The sequence below is a fragment of the Malaclemys terrapin genome, chromosome 5 (assembly GCF_027887155.1).
Source record: "Malaclemys terrapin pileata isolate rMalTer1 chromosome 5, rMalTer1.hap1, whole genome shotgun sequence".
Lineage (NCBI taxonomy): Eukaryota > Metazoa > Chordata > Testudines > Emydidae > Malaclemys > Malaclemys terrapin.
In genome coordinates this window covers 36,289,433-36,310,813 of record NC_071509.1, presented here as the reverse complement: position 1 = coordinate 36,310,813, position 21,381 = coordinate 36,289,433, and the positions used below count along the sequence as shown (strand labels likewise).

General features: G+C 39.4%; 1 protein-coding gene across 2 annotated transcripts; it reads left to right on the top strand.

Annotated features, from left to right (window-relative positions):
* The first annotated feature begins 350 nt into the window (after positions 1-350).
* On the top strand, positions 351-16,649 carry CCKAR (cholecystokinin A receptor). Of its 2 annotated transcripts, XM_054031182.1 has the most exons (6): positions 351-721; positions 1,383-1,634; positions 3,824-4,085; positions 6,010-6,137; positions 6,787-7,273; positions 16,480-16,649. In XM_054031182.1, exons 1-6 carry the CDS (start codon positions 601-603, stop codon positions 16,484-16,486), a joined length of 1,257 nt encoding a protein of 418 aa, XP_053887157.1. In that variant the 5' UTR covers positions 351-600; the 3' UTR covers positions 16,487-16,649. The 2 variants fall into 2 exon arrangements, with proteins under 2 accessions (XP_053887157.1, XP_053887156.1); XM_054031181.1 differs by lacking the exon at positions 16,480-16,649 and having other exon boundaries at positions 6,787-10,414.
* Positions 16,650-21,381: the final 4,732 nt, after the last annotated feature.

Below are 21,381 nucleotides of genomic sequence, written 5' to 3'. Positions count from 1 at the left end.
CTGCATTTTTTCCAAACTTAAAAGAAACTAAATTGTTTTTATATAAAGAAATACAAATGTAGACATACAAAGCTCTATGTTTCTTCTTTTCTGCATCCTTTTGTTCAAGTATTTTCTATTACCTCGTTAAATATTGTTAGCTGGAAGAGTGATTTGTTAAATCATTTATTGCTCATGATTTATTATCTGTGGCAATAACAGATTCACATAGAGAGGTATTATAGATGTGTGAGCTGAAACAGTCTTGCAAGGGGTTAATTTTATAATCGCTATCTAGTATGTTTATAATCCCAACACTAACCCAATAATAGAAGGGGGGCGGATCTAGAAGGTACAGGAGAAGACGTGTGTGTTCATGCTTTTCTCTCATGCATCTAAACTGCTTTATATTCTACTGGAATAAATCTTTTTCATTCTGAACAGAATTCCTTGTACTGGATATTCCTTATGGCTAGCTGAAAAAAGACTTACTTGGAAAACCTTTGTCAAATCTTTTCACTGCAGACTTCATTCAGGAATATTTTTGCTCATAGAAAGAATGGGCAGATAGTTGCAAATCCGCCTTTCACCACACATAAGCTAACCTGTGGAGACTGAAGAATGGAAATAGTTGATGACATCCTACTTGAGAATGGAACCAATATTTCTGCTTTCCTGTGTGATATTGTCATGGAAAATGATACATTTTTCTGTGTGGATGACTCACCTCATCTTGCTAAAGGTATGTGGAGGAAAATAGATTTTTCAGACATCACCAGTTCCAGCTGAAGGCAAACTCATGGATATTTCAAGAAAAACAGGTACACAAAGGTTTGTAGGTGAGGCAGTGTGAAAATAACCATTTGTTGCTAAATTAGGATAAGAAACAGACCAGCAAGAACTTTATATGTCCTGTTTTTCCAGATTATAAATACATGTAGAAAGTAATACTCAGTTAGAATAGAATGTAAACAGTACTGATAATTGTTTAATGAAACATAATTTTATATTGCTCTTGAATAATTCTATAACAATGAAGTTATTTGATCTAATGCAGTATGTGGAAGCAACTAACATGAAATTATAACACTGTATGTAGACGCTAAAGAAAATTTGCTCATGTATTAAAATAATATAGATTGTCATAATGTTTCTTACTGTCTCAAGGAACAGTTCAGGTAGGTCAGAATCAGGCCCAGGATTTCTAACTTCCACCAGTTTTACATTGGTGTAATGACATGACTTCAGTAGATTTGCATAAGTGAGATAAAAATCAAATCTACTGCCTTGAATGATGAGAAGTCTTCACCTTTTGGTTAATGGATGAAACCCCTGTGATAAAAATTAATTAGTTTTATAATTTTCATATTTCATAACTGATTCTTCATTGTGGCAATTTTCAGATTTACATCAAACAGTTCGAATTCTGCTATATTCGTTGATATTTTTGCTCAGTGTCGTGGGGAACACGCTGGTAATTACAGTGTTGATAAGAAACAAAAGGATGAGGACCGTCACTAATATATTTTTGCTGTCGCTGGCTGTCAGTGACCTAATGCTTTGCCTTTTCTGCATGCCTTTCACCCTCATTCCCAACCTGCTGAAGGATTTTATATTTGGTAGTGCTGTTTGTAAAACTGCCACCTACTTCATGGGTAAGTCTCTGAATTTGTACCTACTCTAAAGTAAATAACCCATTAAATTTGTGAGATACTAAACAAGGGCCAGATCCTTTAAAGTGCCAAGCACTCTCAAAACCTGCTAAGCAGGACTGACTGGGCATTAACACCTTATTGGAAAGATCAGCACTAAGGAACAAAAGTAGCCCAGGCAGTCACATGAAGATGGGAAAAAGCATATTTTATAAAACCCTTTTTCTTTCATTAAAATTTGACTTAAATTGCTATAAGAAGACAGGGTGCTGGAACAATTTTTATAGTGGTGGTGCTGAGAGCAATTGAACCAAACTGTAAACCCTGTATATAATGGAATCCACTTCAAGCCAGGGGGTGAGGCAGCAAACACCAGTACCCCTACTTCCAGCACCTGTGTAAAAAGCGATTAGTAAAAGTGTCATCCCCTGTAATCAGCAAACATTCTCCCTGTGTGCTGTATGCAGAGCCATAGCTGATCACCTTGATAACAAAAGTTAATTCTCTTGTTAGAGCTGACTAGAGAGCTCTGCACAGCTCTGGGGGCATAATCCTGCAAGATGCTGAGCTCTGTAGTTTCATCTAACATAGCACTGAAGCATACACTTAAATTAAGCACATCCTTAAGTGTTCTGCTAGATTAGGCTCAGCACTTTGCAGGGTGAAGCCCTGGAGAGAAGTTGGATTCTATTCCTTCTTGCATATCATCAACAGAATCATTATTGTTCTAATTACAGGGCAAATACAATAAGATTATACAAGGGTAACCATTACCAAGGGCCGAATTTGGCCCACAGAATTTCTACTACTGGTGACAAATGAGAAGGAAAAAAAACCCCAACATTCTGATTTTGCAAATCCAGGTGGAATTTGCAGGGCTGTCAGTTAGAACAAATATCCTTTTATTTGTTAACTGATCAAATATAACCCGGAGTCACTGAGAGGCAATAAATATGAAGCCTAATGATACTATTTTTAGGGAGTCATATTTTAAAGACCACCACCACATTCAATATGCTTTGGCTTCAGCTGCCTCCCATTATAGAAGTGGGATCCATGAAAGGGCCTGATTTATAAATTATCTGGATAAGTGATACTGTCCCAACTTTTTAGATTTAATGTTTAAAAATGTAAAAAGAAAAGAGGGAATTCTGAAAAGTTTATGTTATCTCAAAATGAGACTTGGCAATTAATTACAAGAACCTCTGTTTAACGTGTGCCCTTGAAAACTATGATGTAATGTGAAAATACATTTTGAAAGTGTGGGAATGGGAAGTCAACATCTTTCCTTAGATATAATCAATAAAACTAAAGGTCATAGTTAAACATGTACTGAATTACTGACATAAACGTCATGAAAATTACTGAATCGTATTTTTTATATTTCAATTTAAGTGTTACCAATTACATACACATACATATATATATATATATATATTCAAAGGGAATATATTCTAATATCAAGTTTTACAATTACAAAGTTAATTTTATTTTAAGACTCAAGGTGAATTGTCCCATAAGTCATACAGTAAACACATCAGAGGTGCACAGTGAAAAAAAATAGCACATTGCACTAAAAGTTTGAAATATTATATATAGTGAGGAGGAGAAATTAATGAACATTTTATAGAAAATGGGTCTGATTCCTACTGCATTACTCCAGTTTTATGCCAGTGTGACTCCACTAAAATCTATGAAATGTAACTATTTAGGTTTTTTTACTTCATTTTATCAAAACAGGAAGTTAGGTTGTCAATTAAACAAGATACTTGCTTTTTTTAATTAAAACTAAAATCATACCCGATTCACTGCTTTGTTACTCCAGATGCACACCAGTGTAACCTCACTGATTCCAAAGTGCCTGGTTATGTTTCCGTGAAGTTATACTAGTGTAAAAACTGGAGTAATACAGAGATGAATCAGTACTTTGATTGGTAACAGCTTCCTGCTTTGATGGAACTAAGTCAAAAGATGTCAATTATTTTTTCATACACATCAGTAGTTACACAAGCATAAATCTGGAGCATCACAAAGGTGAATCAGGTCCACCTCTGTTAACTTAATGAGTTGTGAAAATATGAGTAATGCTATATTTTCATTGTTTCGCATATGTCCATGGAAACTTAGCAAGTTTATCTACAAAGAGCCAGCCTTTTAAAACAAGAACCCGTTGCTTTGTTTTATATATTTAGGTGTCTCAGTAAGTGTATCTACGTTCAACCTGGTTGCCATATCTTTGGAGAGATACAGTGCTATTTGCAAACCCTTGCAGTCCAGGGTATGGCAGACAAAATCTCATGCCTTGAAGGTGATTGCTGCTACTTGGTGTCTCTCCTTTACCATCATGTCACCATACCCAATTTACAGCAAACTGGTGCCTTTTACAAAATATAACAACAGCACAGCTAACATGTGTCGCCTCCTTTGGCCAAGCGATGTCATTCAGCAGTCCTGGTAAGATATAATTGACTGTTAAATAACATATAATTATCTGGCAGAAAATAGGATTACATGGTAGCATTAAGCCTGTTGAAAATCAATTATTAACCATTAGTGACTGTTTATAATTCTTTTATGCTTGTTTAAAAAGTCACAAGAATTTCTATTTTTAATTGCTGCTATTTTTTGTTTTTAAATACATTTATTACTTTTGCTTCACATCTGGGGGATATATGTAAAGGGCCAATGATTTTCAAACTGTAGTCTATGAAGCTGCCACTGTCACTGAAATGAAGGCTTCTCTCAGACTTCCAGCAGTGATGCTTCATGTTAGTATAGCTCCGTCTGTTTTATTTTTTGTATTTCCTGAGGATTTGTTTATTTTTAACAATTAATCTTTTTAAAAGCCACACGTATCTCTGTGACCCTTCCAGGACTGATTCACTTCTTTGTCTGCATTTCTTTGATGCAGTTTCAATTGTGAACAAATATGATGACATGAAAATTGGAGAAGTAGCAAATGTACCTGAGAACAGAACCAACCTAGTGACTAAAGAGATTAGTGCAAAGGGGACAGCAGGCTATTAGGGTACAGTCAGTGTTAAATGTCCACACCCTAGGAATAAACAGCACAGAAATAACATAGGGACATAATCAAGGAGCTGCACTGTAGCATTAAACAAGCTCATTTTTACTCTTTAATACTTTCCTAATATTTATTTTTCCTGTAATCAAGCACTTTAGTTGGTGCAGGGAAGATACAGGATTTTTCCTACTGTCTTTAATGGGAGGCAGAATAGGTCTATAGTTTGCACCACCTAAATATGGTTCATGCATATAAATATCTATTTGATATTAACATTTTCAGTAGTTTAAGGTATAATGCCATAATGAGGATGTATGAAGAGAAAAGTTAAAAGGCCAAATTCTGCTCTCAGTTATACCAATGTAAATCCAGAGCAATGGCAGTGAATTTGCAGCAATGTTCCTGCAAGGATCAAACAGTTAGGCTCAAAATATATGATTGATTTGTTAATAAAATACCTTAAAGCAAAATAATTTACCTGGGTGTGGGTACCATTAGAGAAACTGCTTATGTTTTGTTATGTAGTATATTTACCCATATGCAATGTGTAATCAAATACTAAAGGATTTGCTTTAAAGTGGAATTTCTCCTATGGAAGGGATTCAGCAGAAAAATAAGAGACCAAACTGTACCATCTTTCCTTCAGAATCTGTATGGGGCTAGAGGGGAATGAAATGCATCTCCCTCCCAGTGCGTGCCTCTGGGGGGGCACACTCCTCGGGGGGGGGGGAGGAGAAGGGGAAGGAGCACAGTCCCACTCCATGGATGTAATAATCCAGGTTGATGAAGGAGAGGAAAGGGGAAACAGTTGTACCAGGATCCCAAGATCAGCACTCCCTCCTCCCCCAAGTCTGTAACATCTGTAATGAAGTGAAATGGGAAAGGCTGGAGACCCAGCAAACATGATGAACCGGGGCCCAAAATTTCTTTTGAAAGTTAATGGCTAATATCAGCATCTCACTTAAGCACAGGTAGCTGCTCATTTGAATTCCCACTGGACAAGCTTTTATATCATAAAAACCATCACCACCACCATAGACATGATTCTGGTCTCGGTAGAGGACAGGTATTGAATGGGCACAGAGACTGAAGCATCTTTTTAGCCCTAAGTGCCTCTGGGGGTGAGACACATTGGATGGACAGCGTGGAAAAGCCAGCTCTGCTATTGTTTGCACTGTACTATTTCTGTGGAGGGAAAAAAAGGGATTCTAGCTTCCAGCACTGTCAATAGAGTACCTCTCATCAGCCCTAAAAACATTTCACCCAGATCTTTAGAAAACAAACAAAAATATACAGTTGCTTCTCTGTATTTCTGCTGTTCCCTAATCTCAGTCTCTTTTGTGGCTTCCTCAGGTACGTTTTCCTGTTGCTCATACTCTTTCTTATACCTGGTATTGTAATGATGATTGCATATGGCTTAATCTCTTTGGAACTATACAGAGGAATAAAGTTTGATGTCAGCCAGAGAAAATCTTCACGAGGTAACAGCATGTTTGTATTTGTTTTTGTTTTAAGTTCACCTTTGAAGATGTGAATAGTAGAGCGGAGTCAATAATTTATTCTATAAATGCCACCTCTTTTTTGTTTACAAAACATCTATGAACAGATTGCAAAACTACTGCATGTATTTGTTAATTATTGGAAAATTTCTTAAGTGAATAATCCATCATCTGCAGATTATTTGCAAAGAGTTCAGACAGGATATTTGTAATTCCCAATGTTTTAGTTAAATAAACCAAATGGATATTGTTTCTCATCACAGATTAGATTATTTTTGCTATTAAGCAATATGACGGGAATTGTAAATTTAATCTAAAAATACAATTCAAAAATTACTTCAAGCAGAAATTTGAGCATTCAATCTTAATGTTCCTTTTTTTGCCAAATTTCACAGTACTTCAGACATTTAGATGTTCATAGAAAGGGAACACCAGATGGTCACAAAAATGACTGAATCAAAATTCACTTTAGAATTGGAATGACAGTTTTTACCACTCGTTGCTCATCATCCATGAAGGATTTTGTTTACTTCAAAATTTAGACTCCACTAATCTGTTTATATTTTGAATCACTATTCAGAAATGTTTTGTGTTACATATTTATGTGAGTGCTGCTGATTTGTACATACAGACAGGAAAGCCAGCACCAGTAGCAACAAATATGAGAATGGAGATGGTTGCTACCTGCAGAAAACCAAAAAGAAGAGAAAAATGCCACTGCAACAGCTTTCTGCCACCAGCAGCACCAAAATAGACAGGGTCAGAAGCAACAGCTCAACTGCCAACTTGATGGCCAAGAAGCTTGTCATCCGCATGCTGATGGTGATTGTGATTTTGTTTTTCCTTTGCTGGACTCCCATCTTCAGTGTAAATGCCTGGCGTGCATTTGACACCACATCAGCAGACCAACTTCTCTCAGGAGCTCCTATCTCCTTTATTCATTTGCTCTCCTACACTTCAGCCTGTGTGAACCCCATCATCTACTGCTTCATGAACAAGCGTTTCAGGATGGGCTTTCTGGCCACTTTCACCTGCTGTCCCAAACAAAAGCCTCCAGTAATAAGAGGAGATATTGGAGATGAGGAGGAGGGGAAGACCACAGGGGCATCTCTCTCCAGGTACTCTTACATGCACATGAATGCGTCTGCTCCCCCATGAACTGCTACAGAAAAGGAGAGGCTACACATGGCCAAGATAAATTCAAACCCTTATCTTCTTGTCTGGTCTTGGAAAGATGACTAAGGTTTGATTTGTAACATGACTTCGTTCTGAAGAGATGAAAACACCACAGTTAAGCAATTAGCTGGTAGGAAATGCCAAGGGAATTATATGGGTCATGGACACTGCTAGGGTCTGTGCTTTGTGTCACCTCCATTTCTAAAAAGAGACTGGAGTTATTAGGCTCTGTGGAGATGAGGGACTTTGAAACCAGCCCTCCAGCATGGTGCATTTGTACTAAAGCCTCCTGTAAACATATTCTATAACTTGAGGGTGTCCTTTCCACCGGCAGTTTGGCTCACCCTTTTCATGCAAAATTGCAGTTTTCAGAGATAGCTCAGAGTATCTCTTGACAATTCCAAGACACTAATAGATTGGGGTTCCTTATCAGTCCTGATTACAAATTTCTATTTTTATATTTTATGGTTAAATACCAATTCCATGAAATCAAAATATATTGGCTATTTGCATAGAACTCTTGGTCGTCCTTATTTTAGCTGAGCTATCACCCTTTGAAATTCTTGGTTTAATGGTCAATTAAAAAAGGATATTGCTGGAGAAAAGAAAGGGCTATTGATCCAAAGCAATGGGTCCAGGACACTTTTAAAGTAGATTTATTTCAATTTTTTTTTGTGAAAGTTAACAAGAGAAATAAAAACTAGTAATTTTACAGGCAGATGAAATACACTTGTCCAGACAGCAGCCTGTGACAGATTTGAAGTGTTATAAGTATTCTGACAATTTAACATATTTTAGCTTTAAACAGCAAGTGGAATGTCTAAAGGCATGACTTCCTAAAGTGACTTTCTTCCGTGCACATGCATATACTGGCACGCACACTTTTCAGCACCCGTGCATGCAAGTGACAGAGTCTAACACCAGCCCAGTTGAGTGTGTAGAAATGCTATTACCAGCACACACAGGTGCTAGTGATGGAAAAGTGCACACAGCGGTGTTAGCACACACAACTTTGCATATACGAAAAGGATACTGGGGTGAAGTCCTTTTGAAAAATCAGGCCTGAGATATTAAACGTAAATTATTGCAATAACAACTTTTACAGCATATCCACAATCACATTGTGGTATTGCCCACACATGAAAGTAGAAATGGTTAAATGGAGAAAAGAAGTAAACAACAATAAAAAGCAAGGACTGAAGAATTGGGCATGATGTCAGAAATGTCTATGGATTTATGTGGAGACTATGGAAGGATTTCTCTCTCCTGATATACATATATGTGTATACATACGGCATAGACTAGAAAGAGTCACGAATTGTGTACTTCATCTGTGTTTTGTTATGTAAGGAATCCAATCTCCTCTTAATTGTTCAGTGTTTGGGTGAGCTTGGGTGTTCAGACAATACACATAGTTCTCCAGAACAGGACAGTCAATCTTACATAATTTATACTGCATTTTATTTTGTGAATGCTTCTTGTTGAAGATTCTTCTACCTTCTAGTTTAGAAAATGTAATTTTTAAAAATTGGTATTAGATAGAAATTAGACTTTGGTAGTAAATGGAAAGTAGATGTGGATGTTAAAGGCAAGCACTGTCAAGGTTTTTAATCTTAAAATTTGACCTCTTCCAGATAGATTTTAAATTGAAGTAGCACTCTTCCCGCACTTGTGCTAACATTCTTGACATTGATCTGACCCTCTGTCCTTATCAGGCATGACTCCTATTGAATTAATTATGAAAGTTTTATCTAAGTAAGGGTGGAGGATAGACCCCAGCCTGGTGTGCAGGGCACTGTATAATTTATAGCTATACAGCAAGTTGAAATTGTTAAACAAAACCAGCTATGTTAATTTTAGCTTCAGTCCAGAATCCACTGGGTAGAGAAACAATTTCTTTTTAAATTGAAAAGCACAGTGAGTAGGGAAAAAATTAATAATTTCAAGTTGGAAATATATTTCATTCCATAGACATAGCAAAAAATCAAATCATTTTCTATTTAAAAATATACTTGACAGTGTCTTTTTAGCATCTCATAAAGTAAATATAATTCTGTACCTTTCAGATGTTTAAATCCATTATAAAGTGTAGTTTATAGATGGTTATTTATGTAAAGAAATCACATTTTTATAACAGATGTGAATATTGCTGACTATATTCAGTTTAGAGACAAGATGTAGTTTGGAATTCTATGTCCAATGTAGGAAAATATTCCTATTATAATGTAAATTTTCTGGTACAATCAGAATATGTTGACTTGCATGCACACCATCCCACCACACTGATTTACTTGGCATAATGCTTGTTTTTTTGCAGGGGTGTGTGATAGTTTTAGGTCTACAGATGAAAAGTGTGATGTAACAAAGGCTTATTTTGATCATTGGGCCCATGTGGCTTGCAGTACTAGTGGCCAGAACATGAACTAGGGAGCCTCTGATTGTTGTGATTGTACATCAGTTGAGGGAGGAGATGAGGTAGGAAAGAGGTAGTGGGAGGAGGGGACAAAAAGAAAGAATCAGGAGAAATATACCAAGGCATAAGGCATAGCAGTGGTGGGGTGGCTGCAGTGGAGGAATAAGGAGAATCAGAGAATGGGAGTGAAACTTACCTATTTCCGTCGGGAGGGTAAATGCTAGAGCTAGGGGAAAAAATTTCAGCAAACTGTTTATTCACTGAAAAATGTATTTTTGGTCACAAAACTATTCACAAACTCAGGCTGAATTCAGCAAATAATTCAGGCTGAATAAAAAAATGACAACAGTTTTAAAAAAATCATTTCAACATTTTTGAAACAAAGAGTTTTGACTTTTTGTTTTTGTGACATTCTGTTTGAAAATTTAGATAGATTTATTGTAAAACATTTAAAAAGGGTAAACACGTATGACAAACATAACAAAAGGGGAAAAAATGAAGGAAAAATCATATTGGGTTGAAATGTTTTTTTTCAACCCAAAACAATTTTTTGTTTCAGAGAGAAAAAGTGAAAAATTTCACTTTCAGATCAACCCTAACCAATTTTTTTTTTCTGATTTTTGTGGTTCTGCCATGGAATAATAATAAAAAAAAATCATATATTCTCTCAGCACTAGTATGTGCATGTATTTGCTTTTTAAAAAGAGGAGCTTATCTTGCCATGAAGTGACACAGTTACATGAGTGCCTGTGCCTGAATCTGACAAGCCTTAAATCAAGCTATATCTAGGGATACACTTAGATATCTATCACCTGCCCATTGTGTTGCCCTCTCCTTCCCAATCTCCTGGCTGATAAAGCCTCAGGGATTTCCCCCACTCCTTGGAATATTTTGCTATTACACCACACATGCCATCTGGCATGATCTTGTGTATCCCAAAGGCAAACCAAAAATCACTGCAGAATAAAAAATATCCTTGGCATCATGATATGGCAGGATCCCTCACCACAGCCAATGAAATCCTTCTCCAACACCTTCCATTCAGTCGCTGTTGATATCAGTGGAAATGTGATTTGTTAGAGAGTAAATATGGGCTGAATAAAATGATATTTTAAAAAAGGAACAAATTGAGTCTTATTATTTTGACATCTTTTTGGCTAGTTGCAGGGGAACCACCTCCTAAAAATCGACTCCTACAGTTAGTAGCAAAGACACCTGTAGATAAAGCTCTTTCCAGATGCAGCCAAAAATGTACAGAATAATGAAGACACAAACTTTACATTTTAGATTTAGTGTAAGTTTCCTTGTGCTCTTTTAATTTTTCTTTTTCCCTTTGTTTCTCTCCTCTGTCTCCCACTTGCTTCCTTGTGTTTTCTCTCTCATTTATTTTTCTTATTCCCTGTTACTTTCTGTCCCTTTTCCACACCTCTCATAACTTCTTCTCATCTGAGGAACCTCATTTTTTTCTCTAGACCAGTGATACTCAGACAGAGGCTCGAGATCCACAAGTGAGTCTTTAATGTGTCTCCTGCGGCTCTTTGGGATTAAACTGTGGAATTTAATTATTAACCCATCTATGTTAGTAACCAATCAGGATGCTTTTAGTATGTTATTAACCAATTGTAGTTGATAAAATAATACTTGGTCCATCGTTTTGCTGTTAGAATAATATACTAATATATATATATATATATACACATACACACACACACACTAAATATTTCCCATCATACTGTTTAAATATGAATATGTACTATAGTACTATAGTAAATGAAACAATGAATTCACACTATTGTGGCTCTTTTGGGTAATGTTGATCACTAACTTGGCTCCTGAACCACTGAGATCTGCGTATCACTGTTCTAGACCCCAATGTTCCCCTTCCCTGGATTTGAGACGGCTCCTATTCCTCTTTCCCACTGACTGCCAGGGTCTATCATCTCCCTTCCACTCTCACTGCCCTCCTTTCCCTCCCTCCCTTCTGCCAGCTCTGTTTTCCCTTCACCTATCGCTCTCTCGTCCTTCCTCTCCCCCTCTTAAGTCTGTCTTCTCTTCTGCTCCAACACTACCCTGATCTACATTATCCTCACCTAATTCCACTACCTATGCAGAACCTTCTTATAATTGCACCTTCCACAATCACTTCTCATAAGCCCTCATGAGCTCTCACATTATTTCCTCTTATAATCAATTCCCTGAGCGCACACCCCCAAATCCTCTCTCATAATAATTCCCCCATATACACAAAACCCCGCACAAAATCTTCTCATAATCCCCCTTCACACACATACCCCACAGCTTTATGTCTAGACTATTACAATGGGCTTTATTTGGAGCTATCTTTAAAGAGATTCCTAAGCTTTAGCTAATGCAGAATCTCTTCCTAAGTGGGGTAGGTGGCTACATTTATTTCACCATTTAGTCAGGGAAGAGCAAACAATACCATATATTTTTGAGTGCAGTTCAATGTATTGACTATCCTAAAATCTGTAAAGACCTGAATGGTTTAGCCCCCTGTTATGTGAGTGATCCTGTCACAGGGGTCAAGAGCTGCTGGACTGCACTCACTGATGGTGCCCGTAACATTGTTGTCCAAGAAAGCCAGCAGGATATTTTCAGCCAACGGCCCTCACAAGGTTGAACTTAATACCTCCAATAGCTTCTCAAAGCCAGGTTTGGTGGTTAGCACACAGTGCCATCATATGACAGATGATTACTTCAATGAGACTATGCTGTGGTGGTTCACACTGTTAAAAAGCCAAGATCCTGCAGCAATGGGCACTGCAGAAAAGTAAATAAATATAACATTTACAAACACAGTCTAACTTCCCACTCTTCCCCCTTACACACACACACCTCTCATAATGTTTGCTACAAACAAGCGAGAGTCTTTGCTCTTCATTTTTTGCTAGAATTTTTGGGATTAGGGAGAAAACTGAAAACCTCATTCATAGTTTTTAAAGGGACAAGAAAGAATCATGCATGACCTCCTGCATAATGCAGCACACAGCATTTTACTCAGTGATTTTTTGCATCGAGGCTAATAACTTGCATTTGAACTAGAGAATAACTATCTTTTAGATCTCTCCTTGTAAGGTGTATTTTCCAGACAATTAAACAGTCTTGTAGTTCTTCTCTGAATCCTCCCCAATTTGTTTCATATTTTAAAGGGTGGACACCAGAAGTTCCCCCACACGATGAAGTTGGGTGGCCCAGTCTGTTTCCATTGCCAGGGTGGAGACATACTGTTTTCAAAAGGGCTGAGAGAGATAAAAAGATGATTCTATGCCAACTGTTTCATGAGGTATTCATTTCCCATAAGTCAGTCTTTCCCATCCAAACTAAGATTTACCAGAGTTCATCATCTGTTTAATATTTAAGAGCTCTATTTATTTTCTCTCTACTCCATAGAATTTCAATAAATATTTACTTTGATTTAATCTAAACCCAACTGGGTTTTGACTAATCCTGGAGATATAAATTTCTGATGCTCTTGAAGAAAACAGAACTCTGTCCTTGAGGGAGGCGGAGAAAGGTGAAGGCAATTGCCTGTGTGCAGGATTACTTACAAAGCAAAGGCTGCACTCTACTCTTGAATACAGTATGGTATAGTATGATAGACACCATGGAAAGCTCTGAAATACATTAACTGTGCAATGCATCTTGGGATACCATTTACAACATGACTCTAGCCACCCTACTCACACTTCACTTTACTGCAAACATGCATCTAAGTTCAGCAGCCTTACATACCCTTCCCACTCACTTCCCTCCATGCAATATTTACATTGGTTGGACAGACTTGGTTCTTTATATTGTCTGCACAATCCCTGTGTGCCTTTTCCCTTAACAGTCCCCGCAAGTTGCTGTGTGTTTTGAATGTGTTAGAATTTTGCTGTGTAAATTGCTGGTAAACAGGATGCATCACTAAAATGATGCTTGTTTTGTTCCATGTTGTTAGGGTGCGCAGGGCTCCAACTGGAAGAAAACAATTTAAGGGAAATATTCCTGAGTTGTAAAGCTGCTACCTTGTCTGGCTAATGGCAAAGGATCCCTGCTAGGACGACTTATTGTGGTCTCTGGAGATCAATTATTGCATGAACAATTTCCTTCGGTTTCAACTTCCGAACGTGCCCAAAAGCTCTAATTTTGATCTAGTGAGGTATCAGCTGTCCATTCTGCACTGTGAGACAACAGCAAGACATACTCATTATAGCCAGCAGGTAGCAAACATCAGGGGGGAAATCATCTCCTGCTGAGTAAATACTGACTTTAATTGATTTCCTGCTCATTCAGCAGTTTATAAAATAAAAAACAAACCCTGAACAGAAATGGAGAAATGTTATTTATGTGGGGTTTGATTTAAAACAATGCAGAAGTTCCAGTCTGGCTCCAGCAAACATGGTAGTCATATTGGTATTCAAATACAAGCATGCAAATCAATAAGTGAGCAGAATTTAAAACCACAGGAGAGGATGGGGTGCTGTTCATGCTACTTAGCTTTCTCTCATAGCAAAACACCCCAAAGATGACAGCCCGGAGGTCCTTAGTATAAGACATGTTTTACAATTGATAAGAGGCCTGGTCAGTGACAGGAAGTGAAGGATATTTTATGTATTTGGCACTGCAGGTAAATAGGGTAAGCAGAAGGCAATACCCGGGGTGGATTTTGGTCACCAGACCAGGCATATTACGTTTTTGTAACTGTAATTGGATCTTTAATGATCCCAAGTGCTCAGGTTCATATCTCACCGGAAGAGGGTCGCTTTGGCAGCACGGTGCCCTCTGGTATTATACTGGGGGATTAGATCAGAACAGGCTCAGAGCCAACACACTGGATAACCAGCACTACATCTGGCATCACCTACAGTTTTTGAAAGTTTCCCTTCAAAGGACTAACCCAGCCCAACCCTGTTTATCTAATGAGATCAGACAAAATCACAATACAAGGCTCCTTTCTGAAGCTGTGCTGCCTCTTGCAGAAAAAGCACACTTTATTTCAAGATCAAGATGCGATCAAACTGCTGAAATTCACAAAAATAAGCCCTTCATAAGCAGAGTAGCAAGTAGGGGGAATATTTTCAACCATGAGACAGCTTTTCCTTTTGCAGAAAGAAAGTTCTGGCCAATTTTCTAGTTATGGTTTTATTGAGATGATACAAGTGAGAGATGGGCTCCAGGAAACATTTCTCAGTGCCCTGGTGTTTATTGAATACATAAAACTGTTTAAATAGTGTCAAGGGGCTTGAAACAAAACAACTCAATCCAGGAGGGAATGTCAACCTTAACTATGAATTGCCTGGCATTATTCGCCTTCCTTCCTTCAGTGTGATTTTAAAAAAAAAAAAATGACACTCAAAAGATTCAGAGACTTGGTTAAGATGCTGTCATCTGCTTCACTAGCAGCCAAATACATCTTGATTCCTCTGGCCCACTAATGCATTATTATTTTGTAAGGATTGACAGTGCCCTCAATGCTGTACGAGTCACCAATAAAGACAAGGAGCAAGAGAAAAATGGACACAGATAAGATGAGATGCACTGGGAAACCCAGAGGAAAATATTGACTTTGAGGTTTTTCTCCCTTCCTTATTATGAAAATTGGAAAGGGGATGGCAGAGGGATTACCATTTGTGAGCCTGGTGGAGAATGGGAGTCTTTAGGAGGGCTATGAAGGAGGAAAGCATGGGGCATGGTGCACTGGGATTAAAGGCAGTTCCTTAGGGGCAGCATGGAAGGCAGTGAGATATAGATGAGGGTACAATTGTGCAGGGCCTTGAAGGTGAGCATGAGAAGTTTAAACTTTCTATAGCAATCAAGAAAGAATCAGGAGACTGACAGAAAGAGGAAAACTACAACATGGTCTGATCTTTGGCTAGAGAAGATCCTTTCAGCTGCGTTGTGGGCAGCCTGGCTGGGATCAATGTAGGAATCAGGGAGGCCAGAGAGGAGAGATGGTCACACTAATAATGGCAGGAGATGAGCAGGGGCATTTTATTAACTAGCAGGAAGAAATGAAGTTCAGGTATTTAATACAGTGTTGAGGAAGAATTGATCCCAGCCTGGATACACTGGAAGATTGAGAAAGACAAGGCTCCACATTGAGAGCCTGACTGATGACAGTGCTGTCTACAGCAATGATACAACATTAGTGGTTATGTTTGGTTATGTTTAATCAGACCTTCTTGGGTTCAAACCAATTATTGCAAAAGTCTATATTTTGTAATGCACTTTGTGCTGATCTACAGGAATTATGAAATAATTTAAGGCAAAAAAAATACTGCTCTATTTTAGCATGTACATTGCTAGGCTGCCAAGATAGGTAGTGTTTCCCCTTCCACACCTGCACCAGCTTTAGGGGACACCACCCTGGTAAACAGCAGTGCTGCATATCTCCCTAATTTGCCCCTTGCCTTTTTGACCAAGGCCCTTCTCTGATACATGGGGACACACCCAAGGGTAACATCCTCCAGTATAGGACAGAGGTGCACATGCAGCCACTACCCTGCCCATGTTATGTCTCCCACCTCCAGCCAACATTGCTACAAGCGGCCTATAGAAAGGGAAAGTAAGGTGGGGAAAAACCTTACTATCTCTGAGCACACTGCACTCTGGGAAGAGCTGATGGCAATGGCATTCCAAAATTGAGAAAAAGAAAGCATCTTTTCATCATTGTTGGCATGGAGAACACTCTTGGGAAAATAGCTACTTGTGCTGTTTTTTTTCTTTCCCTAGCATCTGAAATGCCATGACCCTGACGGACAGGGGCCTTATCAGTTGCTGAGCATCTGAAAAATCTCCAAGTGAAGCAAAAGAGGACATGGGAGGAGCTGCTTGCTGATCTCTTCACTGCATTTCAGCAGATGTTTTTATCACGAAAAACTTGGCTGAGAAATTTCGTTGAGGTTCAGCTCCCTGCCCCCAGGAACACCAATAAATCATACAGTGTTTGCACAAGCACATTTCCTTGGTTACAGCATATTCATTTTCTATCCTCTACACTCTGGCCTCAAAGTAGCTGCATAACACATCCCTGACCCTGCTTCCCTAACCTCTTGGGGCACTTCATAGAGGCACCCTCTTTTGCTGGTCATAACACCCACAAAGTCTTTCCGCCTCTAACTCCCCCTTGTTCTCACAGCACCTATCATGCAAGGCAGACATTGTTAACACACATTCCACTGACATTCCGCAGCTGCCCAGGGCATAAAGAGCTCCTTTCTCCTGTCCAAGTATGCAGTAAAAGGCTTCATAAGCCAGGAAAGGAGAGGATGAATTGTGTCTCACAGGATGTCAGGAAGAGTTGCAACACCATTAACATGTGTAGTGGTCTTGGGAGCAGAAGTTCCCTTTCTCATTGCAGTTAAGAGATCAGGGTTTTTAAAGATCCAGACATCACGGACCTTTCCAGACCACCCCACATTCATGCTGATGAACCTTGCGTGGTGATCAACCAGCCCTTGCAGCACCATGGAGAAATACCCCTTTCTGTTAATGTACTCTGAGGCCTGGGATGAAGAGCAAAGAATAGGCACACTGGTCCCATCAATAGCCACAGTACAATTAGCAAAACCCAACCATGCAAGCCCATCAATACCCACCTGTGCATTGCCTGGCTTTATGACCTGGCCCATAGCATGCTGTCAGTAGTAGTGCACATCTCTGTGAGAACAGCCCCAACAGCGGATCTACCCCTACCCACACCATACGGGTTAGCTACTGACTGGTAGCAATCAGGAATGGGGAGATTCCAGATAGCAATGGCCACATGATTTCTTCCTACTTAAGGGAACTCTCATGTCGGTGTTCTGTTGCTGCAGCTGTGAGGTGAGCTCTGTACAGATCACTAGGAAAGTGGTCTGTGTCAGCCTGAACTTCTGCTGTCACTGCTGATCATCCCATGGCTGCAGCATTAGCCTGTCCTACCAGTCATTTTTAGTGTGTGTTTCCAGCAGTGGCACTCCACCGAGTGAAGCTAGTCTAGGAACGCACCCTGGAGAAATAACTACTTGGTTTCACCCTTCTCCTCTACTCATCTTGGCATTGCTGTGGCATTGCCAGGGCTGTCTCACAACCCTTCCAAAGTCATCTGGCTCAGTGACAGCCCAGGCATATGGTGCAACCTGTCCATATTAATGATGGTCTGGATTGCAGCACTCAGCAGTGTTTTCTCAGCACTTAGCAGTTAGAAAATGGCACTGACTTGCAAAACACAGATGAATTATGGGATGCCCAGAGAGGAATTATGGGAGGAGTTTAGTTTTACCTTCAATACCAGAATTCTAGCAGGTTCAGGTAGGCAACCCACCATGTGCCATGAGAAAATACCTACAGTGCATAGAGCCTAGTAGCAGAACATTGCATCCTGGGATGTCTGCCCAGGATGCTGTGCAGTTATTTTGAAAAAGCACAGAGCTATGTGGATGCTTTCAGAAAGTAGACTCAGCTTAATCTGGCAAAAAGAGTTATGTTGCCAATATAATTTACACCAGCTCCCTGAACGAATTAGGGTTTGCTGGTATAGCTATATGGGATAGAGTAGACAACGCCTAAGCTCCTGGTCAAACAGAGCAGTTTCTCTTTCTGTCTCAACAGATGCTCACCTGCGGAGAGTTGCCTCTGGAGACAGTATTCACTTAGCTTGCAGGGGTGCAACTTTGATAGGTTGGGAGGCAATGGGAACACCCCCTTACACACATCACCTTCTTCCCAAAACGAGGGTAAGATCCAAGCAGGAGTGCTGGGGCAGGTTTGCCTATGTTCTTCCTGGTTCTCCATCCCTGTAGCATGAATGTATGGGGAGGATGTTGTTCTTCCCTCCCTTACTCTCTCCCCTCGCAATAGGGACTATCCCAAATGGCTGCCAGATAAGGGAGCTTGACCTACCCCCACTGCCATTACATATGGAGTCATGAGGGGCTGGCTGACTGGCTCTCACCTGCTGGGGCAAGTGGAAGGGTGTGTGTGGCTTCTACTTGGTTTTATGGCTGGAAGTAGCCATTTTGAGCACTTTTGTTTCTATTAGTGAGTTCCCAGATTGGTGCTGTTCCCCCTTGCCCCACCCACCCTTATCTAGGGAGCTAGATCTTTTGCCATGCTGGTCTGAAGCCAAACTTTATTTGGAGTCTGGAAGGCTGAGAGGGTTTTTTCACCTTCCTTCCAGCATCTCTGAGGTCTGGTTTGGGACACTTAAATTACGCTCTTGCAACCTTGACAGGTTCCAGTGCAATTTGTGGGTTAAAAGGGGTCTGAGGCGAGGTCTTTGTAACCCAGTGGGCTACTTTCTGAGCACCAGATTGCCTGGTGAGTGAGTATGTCTTCACTTCTCGCAAAGCATGGAACTTCATCTCTCCTACCTCCTGCATCGAGGAGGGGAGCAGGATGGGACTCTGGGCAGGCCTCGGAGTGTAGAGTGGATATTGTACAACCTGAGGCCATTGATGCCCAGTTGAAATCCACACAGGAACAGCCCCACTGGGTACTTTATGGAGGAACAGTCCCAGTTGGTTAAAGGTTTTAATAAAGTTGCAGCCTCTGCCTTTAACTACACTATGTGACTACACATAGTCACTGAGTGGCTATGTAATATACCTGCAATTACTCTGAATTATCCTTGAACAATTTTGTCTCATCTCTCACCACAAAAAAGCAAATGAAGAACTACAGTATTTGCTTCCATCTGCTTATTGGCTCAAAAAAGACTGTTTTACTTCAGTCTGAGCCAAAAATTGTTCTTATTTGCTTACATTTGTCCTTGTCCTCAGTGGAGAGGCATATTTGTGTGTGTGCTTTTTCAAGACCTTTCAGCATGTGTGAGATTCTCTCCATCTGTGAGATCCATTATCTCAGATAAAAGTCGGGTGGGTTTTTGAAGAAAGTATCAGGCTAGTAAATTATACATTTCTTCACCTGCTCATTTGGAAACACCTGCTTTTTAATACAACTAAGTAGCTTCTTGCCTATCTATTTTATACATTAGATATTCCATAGCAGGCTTAAATTCTCTTTTCTCTGTTTCTTGCATCTAAAGTTACTCACTGTAATTAGCTTATAATAACACAAGGCATCTCTTACTTGGATTTCTTTCCTTTTCCACACAGAGTACATTAAATAGGGGGAAATGTTTAATATTACTACACATGACTCAAGGGCCTTGCTGTATAGAAACAGAACTCTAGTTTCAGCAAGTTTACCTGACTAAAATAATTGCTATTTTACTTACTTCCTCTGCCTTTTTTGGTCAGATTTGTGGAAGTCTCAACCCTGCCTTACTGCCATGTCTGGATTTCCATTGCAGCTGAGGTTTGTTATCAAGATGGATACTCTTTTCTAAGGCTTTCAAAAATGTTTTCAAAACAAAACTACTGTAAAATCAGTTACTTGCAACAGGAACCCTGAGCTCCACCAACTTTGTATTTCTCTGCAGTGAATGGAGTCAGTAAATCTACCTCTAAAACTAACAGATTTATTTGGGCATAAGTTTTTGTGGGCAAAAAAAACACTTCTTCAGATGCATGGAGTGAAAATTACAGATGCAGGCATTATTGTACTGACACATGAAGAGAATGGACTTACCTTACAAATAGAGAACCAGTGTTGACAGGGCCAATTCAGGCAGGGTGAATGTGGTTCACTCCCAAAAATTGATGAGGAGGTGTCAATACCAGGAGAGGGAAAGTTGTTTTTGTAGTGAGCCAACCACTCCCAGTCACTATTCAAGTCCAAATTAGGTTTTTTGCCCTCATTGCTCCCCTTGGAAAGCTGTTCCAGAACTTCACTCCTCTGATGGTTGGAAACCTTCAGCTAATTTCAAGCCTAAACTTGTTGATGGCCAGTTTATATCCATTTGTGTTTGTGTCCACATTGACACTTAACTTAAATAATGCCTCTCCCTCCCTGGTATTTATTTCTCTGACGTATTTATAGAGAGCAGTCATATGTCCCCTCAGCCTTCATTTGGTTACAAGGCAAGCTCCTTAAGTCTCCTTTCATAAGGTAGGTTTTCCATTCCTCTGATCATCCTAGTAGCCTTTCTCTGCAGCTGTTCCAGTTTGAATTCATCCTTCTTAAACATGGGATACCTGAATTGCGCACTGTATTCCAGAAGAGATCTCACCAGTGCTTTGCATAATGGTAGTAACACTTCTCTCTTACCATGAAGCTCATTTGTTTTATATTTACCATTTCACAAACTCATAGATTCATAAAAACAACAAGGAGTCAGGTGGCACCTTAAAGACTAACAAATTTGCCTGCATTTGTAATTTTCACTCCATGCATTTGAAGAAGTGGGTTTTTTAACCCACGAAAGCTTATGTCCAAATAAATCTGTTAGTCTTTAAGGTGCTACCGGACTCCTTGTTGTTTTTGTGGATACAGACTAACACGGCTACCCCTGCTCATAGATTCTTAGCGTCCAAGGCCATAAGGAACCATTGTGATCATCTAGTCTGGCCTCCTGTATAATACAGGCCATAGAACTTCCCCAAAATAATTCCTAGAGCAGATCATTTAGAAAAACATCCAATCTTCATTTAAAAAATTGTCAGTGATGGATAACCCAACAAGACACCCGGGAAGTTGTTTGAATGCTTAATTACTCTCACTGTTAAAAATGTATGCCTCATTTCCAGCCCT

Excerpts from the sequence above, each read along its gene's own strand:
- CCKAR (XM_054031181.1), top strand. The coding sequence starts at position 601 with ATGGAAATAGTTGATGACATCCTACTTGAGAATGGAACCAATATTTCT. Across the intron at positions 722-1,382 it reads CTCACCTCATCTTGCTAAAG|ATTTACATCAAACAGTTCGA; the intron begins GTATGTGGAGGA and ends GGCAATTTTCAG. Across the intron at positions 4,086-6,009 it reads GATGTCATTCAGCAGTCCTG|GTACGTTTTCCTGTTGCTCA; the intron begins GTAAGATATAAT and ends TGGCTTCCTCAG.